Genomic DNA, 26628 nt, shown 5'->3' with positions numbered 1-26628 from the left:
TTCTCTGTCTCTAACTAATGGCAGGACTCCATTTTTTCACACGGTGGCGCCATAACCCCGAAACACTTTCCCCTTCATATCTATTTTTATTTGAACCCACCGAGTGTCAAGTTCTCCGCCGGGTTCGCTCTCCGGTGTTACCTCTCTCTGTCCCCTCCAGACTCGCCATGTTGTCCGTTTAAATCTGTTGCCCCAGTTTTCTCTTTTTAACCGTAGATTCACTTTTCATAGCGCCGCTGACTTACTGTCAAAGTACCAAGATGTCGAACGTGTCTTACTACATCTCCAACTTGTTGGAGAAAATGACATCAACTGACAAAGATTTTAGGTAAGCCAGAACTTGTGTGTCCCACAGTGAGATGACACTTTTTAGTCCTGACTCATTATGTGTCTGTCATTTTACTTTTTAAACATTTAATCTCTCTTTGTCAAGAGAGACAAATGTAATCTCACTGAAAGTCTACTTGTAACTAATATAATAAGTGTGTCAACGTGTGTGGTGAGATAAGCAGTGGTGGAACAAGTAGTTTAACTAAAGTAAAAGTAGTAGGCTAATACTACAGTGTACAAATACTCCATTACAAGTAAAGTACTGCATTCAAACGTTTACTTAATTAAAAATACAAACGTTTTAGTATTACAATATATATTGAGATACATCAGCCAATATATATTTTAAAAGAAATCCAGAAATGCGTAACAGAACAAACAGATTTCCCTAACATTAGTTATTTGTTGTTATTTATGAGTCCTCACTAAAATAATATGATAATGCAGTTTAAAAATAAAAGTTTTTGTTTTATTGTCACAACAGAACATCAAAATATATTAAAGTTCTGATAAATAAAATGTATAAAAATACAAACTTAAGATATGAAACTTAAAGTCCTTTGAACAAAAACACAACATACAACAACAACAACAAAAATCTGAGTGTTGCCAACAGCGACTTGTAGAGTGCCCTCTGGTGGTTTTATTTTATTTTTTAAATATTCATTTATCGACCATTATAAATGGAAGTTTGGAAAATGCCTAATATCGGCCGATAATATCGTCCTGCGATACAGTATATAGGTCTGGCTCTAATACATCAGAATTGATTAATTTGTTCTTTTTAGTATCATGTAATCTAAATCTGAAAAGTAGCTATCAGATAAAGTGGAATCAAAAGTACAATATTTGCCTCCGAATTGTAGAGGAGTAGAAGTATAAAGTAGTGGAAAATTGAGATACTAAAGAAAGGTCCAAGTACCTTAAAATTGTACTTAAGTACAGTACTTAGTTACTTTCTACCGCTGGAGATAAGAGTACCTATGCCTAAAAACAACAACCTAATAATACAGATTTCACTCAACTGATCACCTTAATTTATTGATGAGTCTTTCTTTGAAGCCTATCTTTCAACTTATCTGCTCTTGGGTGGGAATTTTTTTTTTTTTTAATGTCATAACAACATCAAATCAGGCATTTTAATGAGTTTATCATGTATTTATAGCCAGTTTATTTATTTATAGAATTTAGATGTGTTTGCGTCTTTTTTATTTACTTTCAACTAAATCCGTTCTGTATCTCCATCTTTGTGTGTGTTTGGTGTACTTATGTGTGCACCTTTGTGTGTGTGTGTGTGTGTGTGTGTGTGTGTGTGTGTGTGTGTGTGTGTTTTTTGCTGTGTTAAACACCAGGTTCATGGCCACTAATGACCTGATGCTGGAGCTCCAGAAGGACAGCATTAAGCTGGACGAGGACAGCGAGAGGAAGGTGGTGACCATGCTGCTCAAACTGCTGGAGGACAAGAACGGGGAGGTGCAGAACCTGGCTGTAAAATGGTAACAACAACAACAACACAGAGGAGGGGAATGCTCTTCAGTCTATGGCGATGAAGAAGCCGTGCAACCCGGGTTTTCTTATGTGGCACTGATATTAATTCATTTATCTTTTCCTTTTTTTTCCTTGTTCATTTCTATTCAGAGTGACTGGGGGTTTGATCAAGGACAACACTGCATTTTCACATGAAATGATTTTGTCATTTGTGCAGAATATTTCAAATCAAATTTCACATTATGTAAAGAATGCTCAATGCTGTTTTAAGCCCCAACCGTCGACTTCAAGGCACCTAACGGTAACCTTTGCCTAACCCTAGTGCCTTCCATGCAGCGCTGCCTGGAAGATGACGTTGGGGGCTTAAAACACCAAACATTGTAAAGAATTAAAGGCAATTCATCGTTTTGGAGATGGTAAAAAATGCATAGCAGCAAAAATAAACAAGTTACTAATTCAGAAACAGTCAATCTAAGAAACAATATCTATATCTACCTGTAAAAACCCCTAAATAATGAGAGTGTAATACGTTATGTGTGCATCATCTCAGGGTGCTGTGTCCTGACTGTTCTCCCACCCTAACTGTTTTTGGTTGTGGTTCGGAACTTCTCTCTCAACACACACATCAAACCAAACATAAAATGAATGGAGACAAAGATCCGCTCTAAGCTTACTTTACTGATGCAAGAAAATCATTATTTGCTGCACGTGTGGTCCCGGATGCTGCCCAATCAGTAAATGGACAATTCTTGTTCTTATTCTCCAAAAAAATAAAATAAAAAAATACAAATTCAGAAACAATCAATTTAAGAAACCGTACCTATATTACCTGTAAAAAATGCCTAAATAATTATACTTAAAGCTATAGTGCGTAGTTTCTTTCGCCCCCATGAGGAATCCTATGTAATGACAACAAAACTGTCGGCGCGTCCACATGATACAAGACTTCTGTGATCTAATATAAGTTTACTAAAGTTTTTGGGGTGTATTTATTCTGAAACTCTGTGACATGGGCTGTAATGTTCTGACGAGGATCACCTGATATAGAGGTTACAATTGACGTATTGTGTGGGTGGGTTTGATTTTCTTTTTTTAGCCTGGCCCCTCTGGTGAGTAAGGTGAAGGAGCCTCAGGTGGAGACGATGGTGGACACGCTGTGTTCCAACATGATGTCAGACAAAGAGCAGCTGAGAGACATTTCCAGCATGGGACTGAAGACTGTGATCGCTGAGCTGCCGCTGTCTTCATCAGGTGAGGGCTGAAATACTCTCCTCACTGTCAGCTTATCTCTTATTTTACATATGGTGACGACCTGCTTCTGATGCCATCTCTCCATCTCATATTAGATATGCTGCTGGGCTTTAATTCCGAACCCAATTTGAACCTTTAAATAAATACAAAATATGGATGGATGTTTTAGGTGTGTTATTCCACAGCAGCACATGGAGAATACTAAAACGTGCTTAGATTTGTATTAATATTTTAATGAATTGCCTAGTAAAGTTGCATATTGTTTGGTTTTGTTATTGAAAAGGGACATTCTGTAAATACACTTTAAGCATAAGTGTATGCCAACCACATGTTAAACAAAGAGAAAAAATAACGTAAACATGAAGCTGCACTTTATATTTCACCAAATACCAGACTATAACATAATTGTTTTTATATATAATTGTCTTTTACTTATATCATCAACTGATAAAGGTAGATTTTTGATTATTTTCTGTCTCCTTTTCCCCTTTAAATCTTTTTATGAAGCATTATTAAACGTTACATTCTTTGTTTTATCAGAACATATTATGTAATGATGAATAACGATTTTTCTGACTGGCAGTTGAAGGCAGCAGAAGCTTCATTATTCTCAGAGCTAAGAGCTAACCTAAAGTGTGGGTACATTTCTTATTGTTGGTTTTGTTGGTTGCCAGATCTGTGTCTTGTTTTAAGGCGCTGACACACCAACCCGATTATCGGCCGTCAGACAGTCTGGCAAGGTCGATGACTCGAGTCTGTTTGGCGTGTTCCGTGCCGTCGTCAGTCGGAGGAGCCATGGGCTTTAATTTGTGCCGATTTCACTTGTTGAATCGGACGGTGGGCAGTCGGACTCAATGACCAATCCGATTGGTGGAGTGCTAGCCCTTGACTAGCGAATCAGTGCACTCATGTTAAAACACTTAACGGAAATGACGAGCGGGATGGGCGTGACGAACGGCTCTTAAAATCTGACCGATCAGTCCGACGGTCGGCCGTCGGGTTGGTGTGTCAGAGCCTTTAAATGTCTCCTCTGGGTTCTTGTGTTTATGTGGGTTGCCAGGTTTGAGCCTGACAGTCTGCGTGTGTAAGAAGATTACCTCCCAGCTGATTGGTGCCATGGGGAAACAAGAAGATGTCTCAGTTCAGTTGGAGGCCCTGGACATCTTGTCGGACATGTTGGGAAGGTAGCAACAAATCAATGTAAAACATAAATCAAACACCAAAACCATGTATGTTAGGTTAGTGCTGCTGTCAGGGCCCTATGACCAAAAGGCACTGGCAAAAAGTCTGGAGTTGGTGACTGGGCGCCAGCGGCTGCGCACCGCGCCTATATAGGCCTATAGGACGGCTTTAATGCAGATACGTGAGAAAGGTGTGTAGGAGGAGGACGAGTAGGTCAAACGTTGCAAAGAAACTCTCTATTTTGCTCAAATAAATTGAATAGCTGGCAAAGTTTTGGTACCAGACCATCATCAGGCAAATGGTGTTGCATACTGAGAAGCTATCTTTTATAGCACACGTGTCAAACTCAAGGCCCGCGGGCCAAACCCGGCCCCTCTCAAATTTTGATCCGGCCCGCAAATAAATTTAGATTCAGAATAAATGATGGCCTGCCTTGTTGTGCGCCAAACCAAAAGGATGGGAAACTGTTTTTCAGACTGTAATTACGTGAAACTCAAAGCAGAATTTGCCGACTTTGAGACTCATAAATTCCCACAGACTCAGAGAGTTTGCATATTCAAACCTGTGAAACAGGTGTGAGTCGGGTTGCCTTTTAAAAATGTAATCATAATGATTGTTTGCTTGACTAAATTCCATGATGGCTCGGGAACATTTTTATTCATGTGGCTTTATGTGGACCAAACTGTAAGTGAGAAAGCTATTTGAGACTTGCAACAATACAGTCAAAGATATTTGACTCTTTTGACTATATAAAAACATTTCAATAAACTCTACGTGTCTGGCCCTTGATGTGATTCTCATTTTCCAGTGTGGCCCTTAGTGAAAGTTTGACACCCCTGTTTTATAGGAAGTGAGTTTTTGTCTGCACCAATCACCAACTTCCACATGAAACAAGGCATTCAATCATATTTCCATTGTGATGGAAACAGACATTGATTGATTGAAATTTTGACCAAGACTGATCTCTAAAATGCTCGAGTATTCAGCCACTAATCAACGTGTCACGATAGGGGCTCAGACTGAGAGAAGAAGAAGTCAGAGATGATGTTGGTGTTGATTGTTGTTGGGTTTTTATCTATTTTATTTCTCTTTTATATTTCATTCTCCAGGCTGAGTGGTGCCCTGGTCAGTTTTCACAGCTCTTTGCTCTCCAGTCTGCTCCCTCAGGTAAGATACTGCTAACGCCGAATGACCAAAAACACACATGAATGTATTTGAGCTCTTCTCGTACACAGGACACAGAATAGTAGTCACAGTAGTAGTAATTATTCAATTGCTTTTTTTCAGTGCTAATATACTAATAACAATTTGTAAATCTGTATTTTTACATACAGAAATAATAAACTTTAACCAACTAAGTCACTGTTAAATATTAAATATTAACTGTAACATTTCATGGTGAAAGTTTTGTTATACGTTAATTAAGTAATGAATTACAGTCACAAACATTATTAACCTCCGTTTTATTTATAAATTACATATTGTTTGTAATCTGTGTTTCAGTTTTAAGATTATTAGTTGAGGAATATTAACATTGTTTATCAAACTATATTAATAGCAAATATACAGTATATTATGAGTGATAGGTTATACAGTATGTTTGTGAATGGATGAATGAATCATGAATGAACATTTTCATAATTTTCAGCCGTTGTGGCATATTGTGCTATATTTTACATGTATTTATTTTGTATCCATCCATCCATCTTTCCCCCTGTCCGTGTGTGCACGTTAATTCATTACTTCCCTCTTCCCCCGTGGCGCCCTGTCAGTTAACAAGCCCCAGGATGGCGGTCAGGAAGCGCTCCATTTTGGCTCTCGGCCACCTGGTGCCCTGCTGTAGCCCCACCCTCTTCTCCCAGCTGACTGAACACCTGCTGACGGAGTTGGCCAAGGGCCCGCCCGCTTCTATGACGAGGACGTACATCCAGTGCCTAGCAACCATCAGTCGTCAGGGCGGACATCGAGTCGGTGAGATCTGTAGCTGCGTTCATGTCTGTTGACGACACATTTTAAAGTCATTACATCGGTTATCTGTCTGTATATAAAGCACTTCAGGGTCCTGCGTCATGCTTTAAAGGTGCCCTGCCATATGTATTTTATTACTTTGTGGTAATGTCTGAAGTTCTACCATGGACTCTGTAACATTTTTTGTGGAAATAATGACTTGGTTACCTTGTTTCAAGCCATTCTAGCGTGGTATAGAAAGCCTGAAGGAAGACTCAGCTCGATTTCTGCCAGTTCTCATTAATATTCAACAAACTAAGCTGTTTGAATCTGATTGGCTAACAGCTAGCCAATGAGAGCCTGTCTGTCAGAATCCTTTACCCAGCCCAACTGGGTGAGCTCATGAATAGTAATGAGCTCAGGCAACATGATGTCAGACTGACCAGTTTTTGTAATTGGCCTGATTTCTCTGCTTATTTCTCTTCAGTGGCTAGAGCTGACAGAGGAAGTAGCAGTTCATTTTCACATTCACCACATAACACAAACACATATGGACCTAACATATTTCAAAAAATGCAAGTAAAAACGGTTTTGTATGGCAGGGCACCTTTAATTCAGTCTCAGTGACTTAGTTGATTGGTTTTTCGGATGTTTTATTTATTTTTATTTTTATAAAGATTTTTTTGGGGCATTTGTAGGCCTTTATTTGGATAGGACAGCTTAGACATGAAAGGGGAGAGAGAAGGGGAATGACCTGCAGCAAAGGGCCGCAGGTCGGAGTCGAACCTGCGGCCGCTGCGTCGAGGAGTAAACCTCTCTGTATATGGGTGCCCGCTCTACCAGGTCTGCTAACCCGGGGCCCGGTTTTTCTGATGTTTTAATGTTTTATTTATGAGACCAGGACAGTTCAGATTTACTAAACTGCACATTTATTTGGTTTGTCTTTTATACTTTCATATGTGTGTGTGTGTGTGTGTGTGTGTGTGTGTGTGTGTGTGTGTGTGTGTGTGTGTGTGTTCTGTAGGTGAACATTTAGAGAAGCTGATCCCGATGGTGGTGAAGTTTACCGGTGTGGAGGATGACGAGCTGAGAGAGTATTGTTTCCAGGCTTTTGAAGCCTTCATACGAAGGTACGCACACACTCACACACACACACACACACACACACACACACACACACACACACACACACACACACACACACACACTTTCCTTTATGTTGTGTCCATTGATTGACAGGTGCCCAAAGGAGATGTCCCCCCATGTTGCCACAGTAACACAGCTTTGTCTCAAGTTCATGACCTTTGACCCAAACTACAACTACGATGATGAGGAGCAGCAGGAAGAAGACAGCATGGACGTAGAGGAAGGGCTGGATGAAGGTTTGTGTGTCTTTGCTTTCTGTTTTCTTTTTTTAGTTCATCACTGTGTTTTTTGCTCATGTTCTTTGTTGTCCTACAACTTTGAAAAATGAAGTGGGAGTTGTTAAACTAATGCAACCTATTATTTGAAGATCAGTTTGCATGTCAGTTGTTTTGGTGTCACCTTTTTCTATGGAAGAGTTATTCCAACCACTTCAAGTAAAAGTTGTGCTCATTTTAACTCCTTTATATACTGTTGGCTATTTTAATCTACAGCCATGCATCATATCCTATAAGATCATCATATGCTTGTAGCTGTCCTGTGAGAACCACGTATCTCTACAGTCAACTTCTCATGGTGTCAGCCCTGTTTTCAGCTTTGTGACGATGCATTTTCCAGCTGATCCATGAGGCTTTTTAAAGACTTGATTTAGCTTAAGAAGGAGGAGAGTTTTTTAAAGGAACCCTTCATCCTTCAGTTCATCACAAACATTCAACATCAACACATCTGGAGACACGTGGTTTTCAGTGGACAGGAAGGGGAGGAAAAACTGTCATCTGAAAAGTACCTGACGCTATCAGACTATCAGAGTAAAAAGTACAATACTGTACCTCTGAGATGTACAAGTAGAAAGTAGCGTACAGTGGAAATACTCAATTTTGTACTTAAGTAAAGTTCTTGAGTAAATTAATGTATTACATTCCACCACTGTTTGTTGTCTTCCCGTCGACCTGCAACTTTGTGTTTTTCTGGATCGAAATTTCAACATTTTGTTGTTCATTTTCGACACTTTTCTCGACGTTTTTGTCGATTTTATTCCAATTTGTTTCACTTTTTTGCCGTTTTTTTTTATTGTTTTTGTCAATTTTTTAACAAGTTTTTGTCACCTTTGGCGATGTTTTTGATGGTTTTTTTGTCACTTTTTCTGATTTTTAAAGGTCTCTTTTTTCAGCGTTTAATAAAAATAAAAATGTTTTTGTCGACTTTTTTTCCTGTGTTTTTGTTGCTTTTTTCAACGTTCTTTTGTCATAGTTCTGATATAAAGTTTTTGGAAACGGGTCAAATTTGACCCGAGGAAAACAGGAGGCTTAAGCATCACCCTCCAGGGATGTCAGATTTATAGTTCAGATTGAGATTTTTTTAAGATGACTTTTTTGGGGCTTTTCCCTTTATTATATCGCTGCAAAGGACTCAGCCTACATGGGGTCGAACGCTCCCATTGAAATTTCTCTTTAAATGTAGCATCCGTTAGCATCCTAATCAGTTTTTATGACTTCACAGATATAAATTCAGTGATTATTTCTAACAGAGAGAGATGATTAGTAACGTGAACAGAGTCAGAGTGAATATTTGCTGAAGTCCGTCTACTTCCAGTATGAAGTAACGACTGTCTCATCCCACGACTCCAGAGTCGGACGATGAGTACAGCGACGACGACGACATGAGCTGGAAGGTGCGGCGCTCCTCCATCAAGTGTCTGGAGGCGTTGATCCACACTCGCCGGGACCTCCTGCTCTCCTTCTACTCCTCCATCTGCCCCGCTCTGCTGGCCCGCTTCAAGGAGCGCGAGGAGAACGTGAGGGCAGACGTCTTCGCTGCCTTTTCGACGCTGCTGAGACAAACGCGAGTGGGATCCGGTCACCACGGCAACGTCAAGGCCGGCTCAGACTCAGCGCTGAGCAGGGAGGAAGAGCCGGCCGTCGCCATGCTGGAGACACAGGTACTACCAGCACAGAGTCAGTCACTCCCAGAATGTGAAGGTGTTCCAGCAGCTTTTACAGTGGATTTATTTTACAGTCTGCTTTATAGGCCAAGTATGTCAACATATACAAGGAATTTATCTTTTCATTGCTCTCATTGCACTTACACAGAAATAGACATACAGCTAAAAACAAGGACAGAGAAGCTGGACAAAGGTAAAACATAAACCTTTAACTAACATGTACAGGTTGAAATACAGTATCTCGCAAAATTTATTTGAGGAAATATTGAATTATATCTTCTAATGGGACAACACTGAAGAAATTACACTTTGCTACAATGCAAAGTATTAAGTGTACAGCTTGTATAACACTTTAAATGTGCTGTCCCCTCAAAATAATTCAACACACAGCCATTAATGTCTAAACCACTGGCAACAAAATTGAGTCCACCACAATGTTAAATTCCCATAGAGGCAGGCAGATTTTTATTTTTAAAGGCCAGTTATTTCATGGATCCAGGATACTATGCATCCTGATAAAGTTCCCTTGGCCTTTGGAATTAAAATAACCCCACATCATCACTGCACATTTACACTGTTATATAAGCTGTAAACTTAATACTTTACATTGTAGCAAAGTGTCATTTCTTCAGTGTTGTCCCATTAAAAGATATAATGAAATATTTACTAAAATGTGAGGGGTGTGCTCACTTTTGTGAGATACTGTATATTCTTAGAAATATATATATCAATGTGTGTGTGTTGTCTGTCCAGGTGCCGGTGATAGTGAAGACGCTCCACAGACAGCTGAAGGAGAAGAGCATTAAGTCTCGACAGGGCTGCTTCTGTTTGCTCACTGAGCTGTCTCACACGGTACCTGGAGCTCTGGAGCAGCACATACCTGCTCTAATACCTGGTACACACACACACACCCACTCATTTATTTTACACTGCCTTTTTCTTGCTCTTTATTTTCTCACTCATCCCTCCTAACATCTGTCTGTCTTTCCATCTGCTTCATTTTCTCTTCCCCCCTGCTCTCTTTTTCCTCCATGTTCTCCCATCCTCCCTCCTCCAGGCATCGTCTTCTCCCTGACAGACAAGTCCACCTCCTCCACCATGAGGATCGATGCTCTCTCCTTCTTCCACGTCCTCCTCCTCTCCCACCCTCCTCAAGCCTTTCAGCCGCACATGCAGGTTCTTTAAACATCTTTATAAGCTTTGCTTCAGGATATACTGTATGTGAAACGTGCATATTGTTCAAACATATGATTTGCTGTTATGAATAAAGTAAACCTGCAGACTAACCGTTTAGTTTCATATCTTGATGTTGTGGCTCAGGCAGTCAGTTCATTTCAGTAATCTGATTCTTCTCAGTTTTTTGCATTTTGGATATAATATGTAAAAAAAACACACAAGAAGTTTGTTTATATTGTTATAGCGCTGGTCAGAATCAGTCAGACTTTATCTGTTTTTGCCTGATATCATATCCTGATGCTAACAAAAATAATCAAAATGTTCCTAATGTTTGCATTAATGAAATTGCACATCAATGTTCCTTTCACAACTTTGGAAAGATCTATGATACTTAGATACGAGTTGTGACATTTCCATTTCCTTTGAATTCTTTACCATAAAATGATTTTGTAAAAGGCTAAAATTAGGCTGTAAAAAGTCTAATTTCCTCAAATGAAGGCCCCGGAATTTTTATGCTTATTTTATGCTTAAAATTTTAGTCACAACATGGCAAAAACCCACACAGCCACAGAAACAGATATTTAATCTTAATAGACATTTAAAAACTAATGTGTTTGATTACGTTGTGTTTAAAAAAAAAAAAAAAAAAAAAAAAAAAAAAAAGGGTAGGCAAAGGCCAACACAACAAACAAAACAATAGGAGGGTATCAAATATGTTTATAAATATATATATATATATATATATATATATATATATATATATATATATATATATATATATATATATATATATAAACTTAAACTACGACTCACCACACTAGATTCAAGATTCAATACTTTATTGCCATACAACTCGGTGCAAGTTGCTAGGAATTTGCTTCAGTGTGCTCATGACAGGACATCAACAAGATACAACAAAAACATAGAGTTAATATATACACATATGGTATGCCACACGGGATCACACGTGACACAGGCAGATAAAAAAAACAAAAGGGCATACCGCTCACTACATACCTGGAGGCTAAAACTAACTAAAACAAAGAAGAAAACAAGATTAACAAATCTGGCAATCATAGCATGTAGACCAATCACTTCCTCAGTCTGGTACACACAACTATTAACATACAATCTCACTAACTCACTCGCACACACCTGTCACACAGGCATTTCATCTTGGTTGTATGCATGACTTAATAGCTGAAACAAAGTCTGAACATTCTTTTCTTCCCCCGTGCTGTGCTTCCTGCAGGTGCTGCTGCCTCCGGTGGTGGCGTGTGTAGAAGACTCGTTCTATAAGATCACCTCGGAGGCTCTGCTGGTCGCCCAGCAACTGGTCAGAGTGATGCGACCGCAGGGACCGAGCGCCACAGCCGGACGATTCGACCCTAAACCGTTTGTCAAAGAGGTGGGAAGAACATAGAAAGACACTGAAACTTTCCGAAATGGAAAAACGGTCCTTCCAGAAAAATGCTTTTTTGTGATTGTTGCGGGCAAAAAAATTGCGGGATATTTATGGAATTTTATGCGATGGAATTGCGGGAACTTGCAAAAATTGAGGGAACTTGCAAAAACTGCGGTTTGATGAAAAACTTCATAACGTTCCCCTGGCAACAGGGGAAAATGGCTGCTCTTGTGTGAAGAACACGCAAAACTTTTCAACTTTCTGCTAAGATATATGTGAGTTTTTTGCAACGAAAATGTGGGGATTATGAAATCATGCAAGCCCCGCTTATTTTGCACAACATTCTGCAATTTATGCGGTGAAAGTGCGGCGTATTTGAAAAAATACTGCCCCGGCATAAATATGCGAATTTTGGATGATTATGTATTGACTTATGCGATCGCATAATCGTGTTTTTCTGGAGGGACTGGAAAACAATGTCAGCGTCGAGCTCCAGTATACAGAGATACAGTAACATCCTGTTTTCATTATTAACATGCAGAAATGTAAGCAACCTAAAGTCGGCCAGACACTGTGTGGATTCTGCCAGATCATTTTGTTGTTTGGAGTGCAGTTTGAAGGGGGTAATGGCCATGTTTACAGAATTCCGGGAAAAATCGAGGTATTCAAGGTGGAAACGAGTGGTATTTAAATGTTTAAATGTTGAAAACTGCAGTCTTGTCACTTCTGTGATATAAAAAGTGAACATCACTGCAGAACAGACACCACATTGTCTGCATGTTATTGTCATCTGCATCTTTATTTATTTTTTTTTTTTAAACTTATTACTTTCCGTTCATAATAGAAGTCCACAAGGAATGCTGCCTTTCTCTATTTATGTCAACATTGTGGACGCAGCTACCTTTGCATAAACTTTATTGAAATTGTCATTGGACACAACGGACTGGGGAGTCCATGCAGCGTTGGCTAATACAGTGTAAGCATAAAAGTGGCAGGTTCTGGCGTGCAGAAAGGGCAGAATAAAATGTGTAGTTTGAACAAAACGTACACAAGATCAGTAAAAGGGTCAACAAGCTATCTGTTGGTACTGTGGAGTATGATCTTTGGAAGAAAAAAAAAAAAAAAAAAAAAAATCACAACAGGTTCTCTCTCCAAGGTGTTTTCTGCAACCCTGAAGAGGCTGAAGGCAACGGACATCGACCAGGAAGTTAAAGAGAGGGCTATATCCTGTATGGGTCACATGGTGTGTCACCTTGGTGACCACCTGGGGGCGGAGCTACAAGGTGTTTTGGCGATCTTCCTGGAGAGGTTGAAGAATGAGATCACAAGACTGACAGCAGTTAGGACCATCACCCTCATCTCTGTGTCTCCATTAAAGGTTCAGTAGGAAACACACTTTATTTGACTTATAGTTATTCATTATATAAAAGTATTTATTAAAAAGACTTTTGGAATACAAATTTGAGGCACTTTACTAGAGTATTTCCATTTTATACCACTCCACTACATCTCAGAGGTACAGTAGTGTACTTTTTACTCCACTAAATGTGTCTGATAGCTTCAGGTACTTTTCAGATGACCGTTTTTCCTTCCCTTCCTGTCCAGCGAAAACCACGTGTCTCCAGATGTGTTGAGGTTGAATGTTTGTGATGAACTGAAGGATGAAGGGTTCCTTTATGTGTTGAGAAAACTTCTCCTCCTTCTTAAGCTAAATCAAGTCTTTAAAAAGCCTCTTGGATCAGCTGGAAAATGCATCGTCCAAAAGCTGAAAACAGGGCTGTTTTTCTGACACCATGAGAAGTTGACTTTAGAGATACGTGGTTCTGGGCGCCCGGATAGCTCAGTTGGTAGAGCAGGCGCCCATATATAGAGGATTACTCCTCGCCGCAGCAGCCTCGGCTTCGACTCAGACCTGCGGCCCTTTGCTGCATTTCATTCCCTCTCTCTCTCCCCTTTCATGTCTTCAGCTGTCCTGTTGAATACAGGCCTAAAAATGATTATAAATTTATAATAAAATAAAAAGAGATACTGTACATGGTTCTCACAGGACAGCAACGCTACAAGCATATGATGATCTCATAGGATACGATGCATAGCTGTAGATTAAACTAGCCAACAGTATATAAAAGGAGTTAAAATGAGCACAACGTTAAACATCTACAGCAATAAAAAGGAACACACACATTAATGCAGCAGGAATAAATAATACATAAACATCAGATAGAAGAGGAGAACTCTGACAGGGAACATTTTACTGGACAATGAGTACTTTTACATACTTTTACTTGAAAAAACTACCGTATGTTTTTACTTTTACTAAGTAAAGGTTCTGAAACCTTCTTCCAACACTGAAACCTAACCAGACTTTCTTCTCTGTCTTTCCTTCCTCCATCTCGTCCAGATCAACTTGTCGTCCATCCTGCCAGAGACTCTGTCTGCGTTGGGATCTTTCTTGCGGAAGAACCAGCGAGCTCTGAAACTCGGCACACTGGCATGTCTGACAGCACTGGTCACGCATCACGCCGCCAGCATCAAGCCTGCCGCGCTGGAGCCCGTTCTGAGCGAGCTTCCTGCTCTGGTGGACGAGGGCGACATGCACGTATCACAGGTACTGTAGGTACTGCGCTGAGTTCAACACAAACACTCGGTGACCCTTGTGTTGTGCACGAGTCAAATTTGACCTGTTTTCAAAGTTTTTTAATATCAGAAATATGGGTTTCTTTCAACCGAATTGCCCTAAAATAAGTGGATGCATGGATGTACGTTGTATGGAACCCATACAACATTCTTCACAGGTAAAATGAATGATTACTTTCATTGAATTTTTCTGTAATAAAACATTTTAGTTTTATTCAATTTTATAGAATAAAAAAAAAAAAAGTTTAAATGGTTTTAAAACAGTGTTTGACAGATACCCATCAGTGATCCACTCAACAACCTCTGATCTTAATTATTAGTCAAAAGCACCTGGGCCCTATGCATAGGCAGTCCTGATGGGGCCCCATGTTCCTCAACACCCCCACCCCCCCCAAAAAAAAAATAAAAAAGATTGGGCCTCTGTACACATGAATCTGTAGGCCTAGATGTTTATAGGGTAATAACTATTAACTGTAATGCTTAGAGTAGCCTGATAACACACATTTCAAACCTCCTTTGTCAACATTCTACTTTACTGTGGTTACTACTACATTTTGTTTGTTTTCTCTGTACCTTTACTTGCCAGCCTGCGTACTAAGGTGTCTCTCTGATCATCTGTTAATTTATCTGGCCATAGTCCTGGATCCTCTAGCAAAAACTGGTCTGCACTGCTCTGCCTACTTTCCAGTTCCTCATTTCCACACTGTGCTCAGAGCAACACTCATGCTCCCTGCTGTCTTCACTCCCATCATCCTCAATCAAATGTTCTCTGTCATCTTTCTCTATGAAGGATACATCTGATATGAACCTCTTATCCTAATTGTAACCTAATATAATAAAACACACTAAGATGTTAGTGTTACTTAACACCTTTCAGTCAAAATGGCTAAACATGGTTAGCTTTAATTTTGATATAAGCCTGTTTCAAATCCAAAAAGGAGGCTGAGGGATCTGTTGCTCCCTTCTGTGACAGTTTCTGAAACAGAGGGCCATGTGTTTTCACAATGTTGTTCTACTGAATCTGACATAACTATAATGTTGACATGATATGTATCTACCAATGAGCTACCAAGCTACCTATGACACTGATTAGCCTATTATTGCTAATTATAGACATTATAGCCTATTCATTTAAACATGTTTTAAATTAGGCTATTACAATGGTGTGTTATATGCAAACAGCATTGCTAGTGTAGTTTATTTATTTAGCCTTTACCTCAGATTACAAGTATAACCAAATTATCATTTGAAAGTGTATGTTCTGCTCTTTATATGGGTTGTCTCAGTTTGTTTTTAGCACTAACAGTCACGGAGATATTCAAGCAGTTTAGCACCATGGATTTTGTTTTTTAGTTTGTGCTCACCTTTCTTTGAAAAGAAGTCACTTACCAATTGTTTCCCCTCATTTAGTTTTCTCTCCTTCTCCTGTCTTTCCTTTCTTTTTTGGTAGCATGTTACGGCTTTCTTTGAGAAAGACATTTCTACAGCAGAATCTTTTGCTCCACCAGAAGCTCAACTGAACTAGCTAACGTAAACAAAATGCGTGCAGATGGACTAAACCATTTGGCGCATTAGCAAGGGGTGGGTGAGACCTTAGTCTTTTTTTGTATACAAAATGTAGTCAGTCAATCAACCAAGTTATTCAGCCAATACACTAACTTTACATTTCATCTGACATGCATTATGAAATTTAATTAGGAAATGAAAATATCCAGGTGAAATAAAATATATTACAGACTTTTCAAGGGCCCTCTCTCCCCTTGGGCCCTGGTAATCAGTGTCGGTTTTACCCCCAGTCCAACGCCCCTGGTCAAAAGAATTCATCATTTCTGCTTTGTTTTGACTCAAACATTAGATATAATGTCATTAAAATTAGGTTTATTGAACATGAATATAAAAAGTATTAAATAAGTGACAAAAATGTTTAAAAAAAAGAAGTGTCAGAAGCATCGAAAAAACGAGGGTTATTCCAGCTCCTCCCACCACGTAGTTTATCCATTTAGAGAAGAAATGATGCTGGTGTTGTCCTCTGTAGCCCGCTGCTCATCAATGCTCCGCGCTACATTAGCTGCTGCTAGCTGCTGGCTCAACACAGCCACATTTCCAACTGAACTGTTGGCGGTAGTTGCATTGTGGGTAATGTAGGCAGCAGGTTTTGACAAGGGAGTGGAATAAAATAGACCAGTGGTTCTGTCAGTACTCGATCCGTTTCAACTGCACAATCCGTTCTGCGCATGCGCAAGATGTTGCTTGCGCTGTGGTACGATGATTTACGACACTACCCGATCTGTTCCCACACTAGCCTCCACCGGGAAGCTAATGTTAGTTTAGCTAATAGCTCATTTGGCTAACCGCTAGCTGATTGTAGCGGTCTGCCATCCGTCAGCCTCCACAGTTAAGCTAACGTTAGTTTGGCTAACAGCTAATTCGGCTAACCGCTAGCTGAGACAACATGCAAACTTTTAAAAGACCCTCAAAATAAAACTTCAAAACAAACTTTAACATATATAACAGCTGTTACGTCAGTTCTGCTTTACTTGTGCTCATTTAAAATACAATCACTCAATACTTGTCTTTATTGTTACTGTAAAGTCTTAATTTTGCTGTAGCCTGCTTTTCCCATTATGTTTGACTTAACGTTATTTTAGACTGAATCTAGCTGTCCGTTCTGCTTGCACGATCAGTTCTGCGCATGCGTTATTTGTCGGCTAGCAGTTAGCCGAATTAGCTGTTAGCTAAACTAACGTTAGCTTGGGTGGAGGCTAGCGTGGAACAGATCGGGCAGGTCGTAAAACGGTATTATCATCTGCGCATGCGCAGAACGGATTGTGCAGGTGGAACGGATCGGGTACTGACAGGTTCCCAAACCGTTTCACGTGAAGGACCCATAAACTGACACTAATTAGACCCCATTTTGATAAGATTTTGTCCCAGCGTCCCCTGTCTGACAGGATCTTAGCTTTCACATGCTTTATTACAGAAAGTGTATGAAACCAATGACCAACGTAGTTTTGGGTTACTTATGGATGGAATTATTGTGAAAATAAATGATTCCTCATTTTGCTGGGGACCCCTTAGGACCCCTTCAAAATCATCAATTTTGAACCTTTTCTCCTCAAAAATGTTACAGGAGTGCCAGGTTGAATCGGTGGAGTACTCCTTCAAGTAGATTTTGATCTATCCTGCAACATGTAAAAATGAAACCTCCTTGGTTGAACTAATTCCTGTATTCCAGTCCTGTGTCCCTGTGTGGGACGACCCCAGCTGGGTCTAGTGCTCACCTGTCTCTCTGACTCGTCAGGAGCTCGTCAGAGTAACCTGGAACACCCGAGGGTGCCCAGGATATTTAAGCCTGGCTGCAGTGCAGCTGAGCAGGAAAAACATCTTGGTGGCTGATGTGACTGAGGAAACTGGTACTGGGTGGCTGTTCAAACACCAATTTCCAAATGATCCTGGAAGAGTAGCAGGAGTGATGGTGCAGATGATAAGTGTTTTAGTGTTCCCACATGAGGAGTTCTGTAGAAATGTGTGTTAGCCTACTGTCTATGTAGTAGTAGTAGTAGTAGTAGTAGTAGTAGTAGTAGTGCAACCTTCTTTGAAACGTGCGCCTTCAGCCCCTGTTTGACTTGCTCGCTCAGATCCAGCTAGATCCACTGAATTAAAATAAGAAACAAGGATGGCTCCTTCTGCATTTTCACCTGATGCTGGGTCACTCTTTTCTCTGTATTGCAGCATCATTTGGAAATTGGTGTTTGAGCGGCGCTGGTTCATACTTTTTCTTTTCATAGTGATGGTTCTCTTCTCCTTTCCCAAATCCAGGCCAGGTCTTTCATAGAAGAATTAAGTTTCCTCAGTCAAGCCAGCCACAAAGATGTTTTTATTGCTCGGCTGCACTGCAGCTAGGCATCAATAACCTGGGCACCCTCAGGTGTTCCAGGTTACTCTGACTTAGCTCCTGCCGAGTCAGAGAAACCGGTGAACAGCCAGACCGCACGGGTTGTCACATGTGAGTCATTTTCCCATCACATAAAGTTCTGTATAGAGATGTTGTTATATAAAACATGTAGTTGACATGGCGTATGTCTCTGTTTAGGTATCTGTCACCTTGCTGACCTGCATGGCCAAATGGTGTCCCTCCTCTCTGGCTAAGATCAGCTCCTCCGTGCTGCCGGGAGTCTTCAGACTCGTCCACTCTCCACTGCTGCAGGGTGCAGCGCTGGCAGCCATACTGGACTTCCTACAGGCACTGGTGCTGTCCAAAGCCAGTAACCTGGGCTACAGGTAAGCGTGTGTGAGAGCTGTGTGCTGGATCTGCTTAGGCCCAAATGTCCCCACAACAATAGAAAACTAGGACTAGTGTTTACTCTGTTCATCAGTATGTGGTGGGAAAAGTGTTAAGTGCTGAGGACAATTTCTAATAGTTTGTTTCTGTTGGCCCACATGAGGTTTTTAATATGGATATGAATCTGATATTTTTAAGATCCCGGTCTTTTTGCCAATATTCAAAGAACTTATTTTTTTTTTTTTTTTTTTTTTTTTAAATGTTAAAGTTGAACAAGGAAAGCAGAAAGGCAAAAACTCGAGTTTCCCTCAGGCTTGTTAACGACACTTGTAAAGTGAAATAAACTTTCCAAAAAACACAATGTTGAAATATTTTGTGATTAAAAGCCCATTAAAAGGCAATGCCAAAATAAAACTGCATATTTAGGCTTTTACAAGTCTGTAAGCAAGTCTCAAGTTTGTAGAGTTGATATCCAGCTGATTTCAAATTAACCCTGCTAAGTTAATTCTACAGATTGTACACATTAATATCAGCTGCGATATGTCTTCTGTAGCTCAGAATGAGCTTTCAGAAGTCTGAGGAAATTACTTCTGATTATGCCATCAGAGCTTATTTTAGCTTCAGCTGGGAATTAAACTCAGGATATATCTTTTGGTTTGATCACTGTTCTGTAACACCCAGATAATGTATGTACACAGGTACACAGCCTGTTGCAGCGTGCGCGAATGTTCGTGTGTGTCCTTTTTAGATGATGGCGGACCTCATTATTTGCACCAGCAAGCGTTTGGAAATGGTTTCAAATTCCCTCCAGTGAAGTAAACCACGTCCTCTCATAAAACATTGCATTTCTTTCTTAAATGAACATAAAATTGATAACCATCAACAGCCATACCCCTTAGCACTTCAGCTAATGTAAGCAGTTAATTGCAGTTAAACAAAGAAATGGCAATTACCTGGAAAATATTGCAATTAAACAATTAATGTAATAATTGTTACAGGCCTACTTGCACTCAATTAAAACAGGATTCACTGCATTCACACAAGCAACTTTTTATTAGTCTCTCCTTGTTTCCTCTCCTTGTTTCCCCCTGTTTTCTTTTCTCTTGTTTCCTCTCCTCTATTTGTCTCCTCTCTCAGTCAGTTGCTGAAGTCTCTCACCGAGCCGTTCCACCGCTCCCAGTCTTCAGACAGCACCATCCTCCACAGACAGTCGTACCAGTCTGTGGCTCGCTGTGTGGCCGCTCTGTCCTCCTCCTGCTCCAAAGAAACTCCAGCCACGGTGGCCAGCCTCATGCAGGAGGTGTGTGTGTGTGTGTGTGTGAGAGTTTGTACACGGGTAAAATACAACACCATGTGTGTCAGTTTGACCGTATCTCCTCTCTTCTCCTCAGGTGAAGAACCCTGGTTGTCCAGAGTCTGCCCGGGTCCTGGCTCTGTTGTGTCTGGGGGAGCTGGGGAGGAGCGGCAGCCTGGGGCGGAGTAAGGAGGTGCAGGGAGTCATCCTGGAGGCCATCTCCTCCACCAATGAAGAGGTAGGACATGCTGGACATTATTCCCAGGCTGCAAATAACAATGACTTGTATTGGTTAATTTTCAGAGTTGACAGATATAAGAGCAGGCATGTCTGTAGTAATATCCTAAATATTTTTGGTAAATTTTATAAAACTAAAAACAATGTTCTTGTATACCAGTGGTTGCCTTTTCAAAGCAACTGCACTGCAGAGAGCTCCAGACAGCTGGGGATATAAGAGCAGGCAGCACAGCAACAAACACTGACATCACCACAGTATTAAAATAACATCCAAAACACACCATGCATGATAAATACTTTGAATGAGGAGTAGTTGTGCTCACAGTTGAGTAGGAGGTCCTTTTTTAATGTGGCCCAGGACACATTCCTGCTATTAGAATGTGGATGTGTAGTTTAGACCAGTGTTTCTCAAATGGGGTACTTAGGAGGACTGAAGGGGGTATTTGACATTTTTTGCAAAATGTTTTTCAGTTACAAGGCTGTTTAGTAAATCTATATGTTCTTTATATCAATATTTTATTTTTCTACCAGAAATGATTTGTGCTGGTTAGGGGGTACATGGTTTAAAAAAAAAAAAAAAACCGTTCAAAGGGGGTACATTATTGAAAAAAAGCTTGAGAACCACTGGTTCAGACCACCTCCAAATGTGGTCTGAGTGATCTGATACCAAGGAGTCCTGGGTGTGTTTTCACCTGTACTGAAGCTGTCCACTCCAGCCACTTAGATCGGATCTTATTAACTGGGTGTAGGATGCCATTCAGTTGAACCTTTTCCTTGATGAATGAAGGTTAAACAAGAACAACGTTCCACATTGCTTATTTTTAAATTTTGGGGCATTTCTGCCTTTACTGGATAGGAAAGCTGAGATATGAAATGAGAGAGGGGGAAGACCTCACTGGTCAGATTCGAACCCTGGACCTTCTGCGTCGAGGAATAATCTCTACATATGTGCGCCCGCTCTACCAACTGAGCTAACCGGCCACAACATTTAATATTTTAAAAATGAATAGTATCTAGTTTGTGGTTTCAGGTAAAGACGGCAGCATCCTGCGCTTTAGGCAGCATGGCGGTCGGCAGCCTGGACGAATACCTGCCCTTCCTGCTGAAGGAGATCTCGGCCCAGCCGCGGAGACAGTACCTGCTGCTGCACTCCCTCAAAGAGGTCATTAGGTGTGTGTTCGCTTTGTTTAGATTTCACGTTTCCTCTTGCTCTCCTCAGTGTTACCTGCGCATATCATTCTACGTAATTTCACAAAGCAATTAAAGACAAATGTTGAACTATATAGAAGAGTATAAAAAATCATGCAGATTAACCAGATATTTATTTTTTATTTTTTTACGAAGACTCATGAAAATTTCAGACTCTGTGTGAAGGACTTTTTTTTTTTTTTTTTTTTTTTTTTTTAAGTAGAGTTATTTTTATTTTTTGTTAAACCATTCAAATTTTGGCTACATTTGAACTTAAAGGTTCTGTTAAGTAGGGATGTGATTCTTTACTGCACCCTCAGTTTTTTTTTTTTTTTTTTTTTATTTAAACTGGTAAAACAGACTTTTTTTTTTTTATTTTTTTTTTATTAAATGTCTCCCAAAGTGCAGCGTTAACAGATTGTCTTTCAAGTTGGGTGACCGGTTTGTCCCTGTGGTCTCAGTGCCTGTCCAGCCTCTAGTCTCTCGGCCCATGTGGAGTCTATCTGGGCCTTGCTGTTTGACAACTGTGAGTGTCAGGAGGAGGGGACCAGGAACCTGGTGGCTGAATGTCTGGGAAAACTGACTTTAGTCAACGCTGCCCAGCTGTTACCCCGACTCAAACAGCTGCTTAGAGCCGGTACGATGTGTGGGGGGGAAATGTGTGTTAGGGCTGCGCAGTTATGGAAAAAATCATAATCCCCATTATTTTGGTCAATATTAAGATCATGATTAACATGGTTACTCATCGACTTTTGGAAAGATGTTGCAATTATTGCACTTAAAAAATAGTGAAACAGTGACAACATCTTGAAGAGAAATTCCCCCTAATACTTTTCCCATTTGAAATTTCTTTTTCATGCAGAACACAAGACCAAGTTTACTTTCAAAATGTAATGTGCAAAATTCAAATTTTTGTATGATCGTTGGGCTCCAATAATTGTAATCACGATTACAACTTTGATTAATTGCACAACCCTAATAGGTTTGTTTTTCGTCTGATCACTGTAATAACGACTGCACCAAAGATTCGTGACGATTGAGATTTGGTGGCCAGTTAGTCTCCCTCTCTGTTTATCCCTCCAATATTTTGGTCCCAGAGCTAAATATCTCTAGAAATACTGTTCAGATTGTCAGTTTTAAGTTTGTTAGCAGTTCTTATAGGAACAGTTTCAGCACTAAGCATTAAAAGGATTGCAACCAAGTTACTCAGTGCTTCCTTTATCACATCTAATACTATCAAGTTATTGTTGCTGCCCTTGGGACACCTTTTCTTCTTCTGTGGTTGTGTTTTAAAGAAATCTCCTCCTGCCTTCTCACAGGTTCTCCTCTGGCTCGCAGCACGGTGGTGACAGCTATCAAGTTCACTATTGTTGACCAACCTGCTCCCATAGACTCTCTGCTCAAAGAGTGCATAGGTAGGACACACGGGCACAGAAACACACTTATTTAACCTGACTTGAGGACAAACCTGAACCAAGTCTTCTAGGGTCATCAAAGTATACCTTTTGTCATATTCAATATCTCTACACACAGGAGACATTTACAAAACTGAACCCCCCCCTGCCTCCCCACCAAAAAAAACATAATTTCCCTAACATTAATAAAGACATTTGCACCATAACTTGTTGCTGAAACAATCACCACACTACAGAAAATGAAGTGTTAAGATGCTAAAAATTTCAATTTTTCTCAAAAGATCTCAAGGAGCGCTCAACACCCCCCCCGCCCCATGTTGAACTTAAGTTACGCCCTTGTCTCTACATCACATCAATAGAGTGTGGGGACTTTAAAAAATGTGATTCCGATCATCCAACCTTGACCTTAAATCTAAACCTGTCACGTTTTGGAGACAAGCTCAGTTGTACTCCAAACTTTCCCACTTGAAATGGGCTCTAAGGGAAAGTACACCCACACACGTTCTATTGGATAACAGTAATCTGATCAAATCCTCTCTGTTGAGCAGGTGACTTCCTGAAGACCCTGCAGGATGATGACCTCAACGTGCGGCGCGTCGCTTTGGTGATGTTTAACTCTGCAGCTCACAACAAACCATCTCTGATCCGTGGTCTCCTAGCAACCGTGCTGCCTCACCTCTACAAGGAGACCCAGATCCGGAAGGACCTCATCAGAGAAGTGGGTTGGGAAGCCGGGGAAATTTAAACATGTTGTTAATGCGTAGATGTTTAATTCTGCGTGTGTACTGCAGGTGGAGATGGGTCCATTCAAACACACTGTGGATGACGGGTTGGATGTGCGTAAAGCGGCGTTTGAGTGTATGTACACTCTGCTGGACAGCTGCCTGGAGGGGCTGAACGTTCTGCAGTTCCTAGATCATGTGGAGGAAGGACTCAAAGATCACTATGATATCAGGGTGGGTAGAAAAGTGTAATCGCATCAGTTCTGTGCAGCTCAGTCTATATCGACGTTTTATTTCCGGGATTGTTCAGGTGCTGCTGGAAGATCTGCCTGATATCTCTCATTTTCAGCCAGATGTCTGTTACTTTACACGTTATTTGTGTTGGCAGTCTAAACTCCGGTGGATTTCTGAGGACTATGGTTAACTGCTCCTCAGATCTCTGCAGGGTAAATCCAGACAGCTAGCTAGACTATCTGTCCAATCTGAGTTTTCTGTTGCACAACTAAAACAACTTTTGAACGTACACGTGTTCCACCAAAACAAGTTCTTTCCCGGGGCTGTTTTGCAGAGGCACCGTTGCTCTGTCCAGCACTTGGCACCGCCCCAAGGCGATTGTGATTGGTTAAAAGAAATGCCAATAAACCAGAGCATGTTTTTCTCCCATCCAATGCTGTGTGGACTAGCCAGACCTTCCTCAGCAGTGCTGTGGAGGCAATGCAGGACTGTGCAGCTTTCCTTCTCCTTAGGCCCCTGATCAGACAAAGCACATTTGAGCAGCTTGGGGTGGCTATTTTCAATAAATAACCTCAGGTTCAAGATTTGATCTCATCTAGAAACCAGAACCACGTCAACAGAGGTCATCCTTACATCCTAAATCGTCGAGATTTAAGTCAGGAAGACCTACAGTATACTGTCCCACACAGATCAGTTAAGAGCCAAAACACTTAATCAAAATGCTCAAAACCTTTTTAGCTTTTAGAGTTAACATTTATAGCATGTTTCAATAGCTGCTCTGTTCTCTTATCTTTTTGTTGAAAGAGTTTGTAGATTTTGAAAACATTGCTTAAACAGTGTTTTCCAGTTTGACAAACTTATTCTCCAACTTATTTTTCTTGTGTATGTGTGGTGTAGATGCTGACTTTCCTGATGTTGGCTCGACTGGCGTCTCTGTGTCCGGCAGCTGTTCTCCAAAGACTGGACAGACTGATAGAGCCTCTTAAAGCTACCTGCACTACCAAGGTACCAGCACTCTTTGGAAGTCAATAATTCATACTTCCCTTAGGATTCATATAAACGCTGATGTATGGCACTTCTGTCTATGCTGTGCCAATTGGCACAGCTGTACAGTACGTCATAAGTCCAATGGGCTTTGGAAACATGACTCGTATTAAATAAAGGCTATTTTGTTTTTAACAGATTTCTATTCACCTTTCTTAACTTCAAATTTAAGTAGCTTATAAATTACAAACTGCCCTTTTCTAGTTTCTTCACTCCTCTGTGACCGTAAACAGAATATCTTGAGAAGTGGACAAAACAAGACATTGGAGGATGTCCTCTTGGGCTTTGGGAAAAACTGATCCACAGATTTCACAATTTTCTGACCTTTTTTATAGACCACCTAATCAAATATTCAACGGATTAATCTGCACCGAAATAATCAATAGCTGCAGCCCTAGTTGTGTGTACGCATTTGTCATTGTAAACTGTGTGCAATGAAAGAATGCAAAGCTCAGAACGGCAGCAACAAGGTCGGGTCAAGCTGTTACAGCTCAAGATCAAAAATTTGGCTCGAGGTGGTTGGAGCTTTGCCTAAATTCCATCGTACAACTGCCAAATTACAGCAATGCAAACTACGATAGGGCCAAAACTAGGCGCATTTCTTTTGTCCTTTACATAATCAACCTAGTATCAAGGATCTCATTGTGAATCAGCATGTGATGCTAGTCCACCCCCCCCCTGCCATGAATGTCCCCCTTCCCTTCCTGCAGGTGAAGGCCGGTTCCGTGAAGCAGGAGTTTGAGAAGCAGGAGGAGCTGCGGCGCTCGGCCATGCGCGCTGTCGCCGCCCTGCTGGCCGTGCCCGAGGTGGAGAGGAGCCCCAGCATGGCCGACTTCGCCAACCAGATCAGAACCAACGCTGACATGGCGTCCATCTACCAGAGCGTCCAGGGAGGGGAGGGGGGTGGCTTAGGGTCAGCAGAGAGCATGGATATCAGCTAGACTCCCCATGTTTTGGTTTATATTTTTAGATAAAGGCCTTTTCTTTTTTTTTTTTTTTTTTTTTTAAAGAAGCACAATGCTGTTCCACTTTCATACACAATCACAGCTGTTTTTTGAAAACTGGGCTTTTTAGTAGGAATTTCCTTTTCTAGCTAAATAAATTAAATGATTGACACGGTTTCTTTTTGTCAATGGTGTTCTTAGGTTTAATTTAGTTCACAGGAAATAAAGTGGAAGCAACACTTTAAAACGTCAAGTGCAGTTTGTCTGTACAGAAGATCTAACAACTGATCTTTGGTCCACTATCTTTAAATCATTGTGTAAGATCTGTTAGTCTTTTCACCCAGTTACAACATGCGTGTTAAAGGAACACGCTGACTTATTGGGACTTTAGCTTATTTACCGTATCCCCCATAGTTAAAGGAGTCCTTACATACCCCTATCTCAATGCTGTAATTCTGACGCACCCACTGCTAGCCTAGCTTAGCACAGATCCTGAAGGTAACCGACTCCAACTAGCCTACTGCTTAGTGACAATAAGGCCAACATTTTCCTATTTACACTTTCTGATTTGTATAGTCAGTGTGTACAAACAACAGTCACGAGAGACCGCCATCTTCTAACTGTATACATACTCGGAACTATATTCTCAGAAGGCGAAGCACTGCTATTTGGGTGGAGTGATTGGAGAAACACCTGGAAAAAGCACAGTTGTTGCACTCTGCTTCTCACCATGGGGCTTCTCAGGTGCTGTGAGCAAATCACTCCAC

The 26628-nt window shown here is 40.7% G+C and overlaps 1 protein-coding gene across 1 annotated transcript; it reads left to right on the top strand.

Moving 5' to 3' along the window:
* The first annotated feature begins 51 nt into the window (after positions 1-51).
* cand2 (cullin-associated and neddylation-dissociated 2 (putative)) lies at positions 52-26038 on the top strand. The gene is made up of 24 exons (XM_028575410.1): positions 52-328; positions 1683-1826; positions 2915-3069; positions 4130-4253; positions 5361-5418; positions 6024-6222; positions 7223-7328; positions 7438-7580; positions 8970-9280; positions 10037-10178; positions 10341-10459; positions 11712-11867; positions 13021-13242; positions 14266-14472; positions 18595-18782; positions 19921-20083; positions 20175-20315; positions 21345-21484; positions 21964-22139; positions 22822-22917; positions 23466-23635; positions 23709-23873; positions 24771-24878; positions 25628-26038. The coding sequence occupies exons 1-24, from the start codon at positions 261-263 to the stop codon at positions 25856-25858; spliced, it is 3732 nt and encodes a 1243-aa protein (XP_028431211.1). The 5' UTR covers positions 52-260; the 3' UTR covers positions 25859-26038.
* Positions 26039-26628: the final 590 nt, after the last annotated feature.

The sequence above is a fragment of the Perca flavescens genome, chromosome 4 (genome assembly GCF_004354835.1).
Source record: "Perca flavescens isolate YP-PL-M2 chromosome 4, PFLA_1.0, whole genome shotgun sequence".
Classification (NCBI taxonomy): domain Eukaryota; kingdom Metazoa; phylum Chordata; class Actinopteri; order Perciformes; family Percidae; genus Perca; species Perca flavescens.
Note: the sequence above shows the minus strand (reverse complement) of the source record. Positions and strands in the feature narration are given on the sequence as shown.

What these genes read in the sequence shown, in the direction of transcription:
- cand2 (XM_028575410.1), top strand. Translation starts at nt 261, where the DNA reads ATGTCGAACGTGTCTTACTACATCTCCAACTTGTTGGAGAAAATGACA. An exon ending in CCTTTCAGCCGCACATGCAG is followed by an intron (nt 10,460 to 11,711) that starts GTTCTTTAAACA and finishes TGCTTCCTGCAG; the next exon opens with GTGCTGCTGCCTCCGGTGGT. An exon ending in CTAAACCGTTTGTCAAAGAG is followed by an intron (nt 11,868 to 13,020) that starts GTGGGAAGAACA and finishes TCTCTCTCCAAG; the next exon opens with GTGTTTTCTGCAACCCTGAA.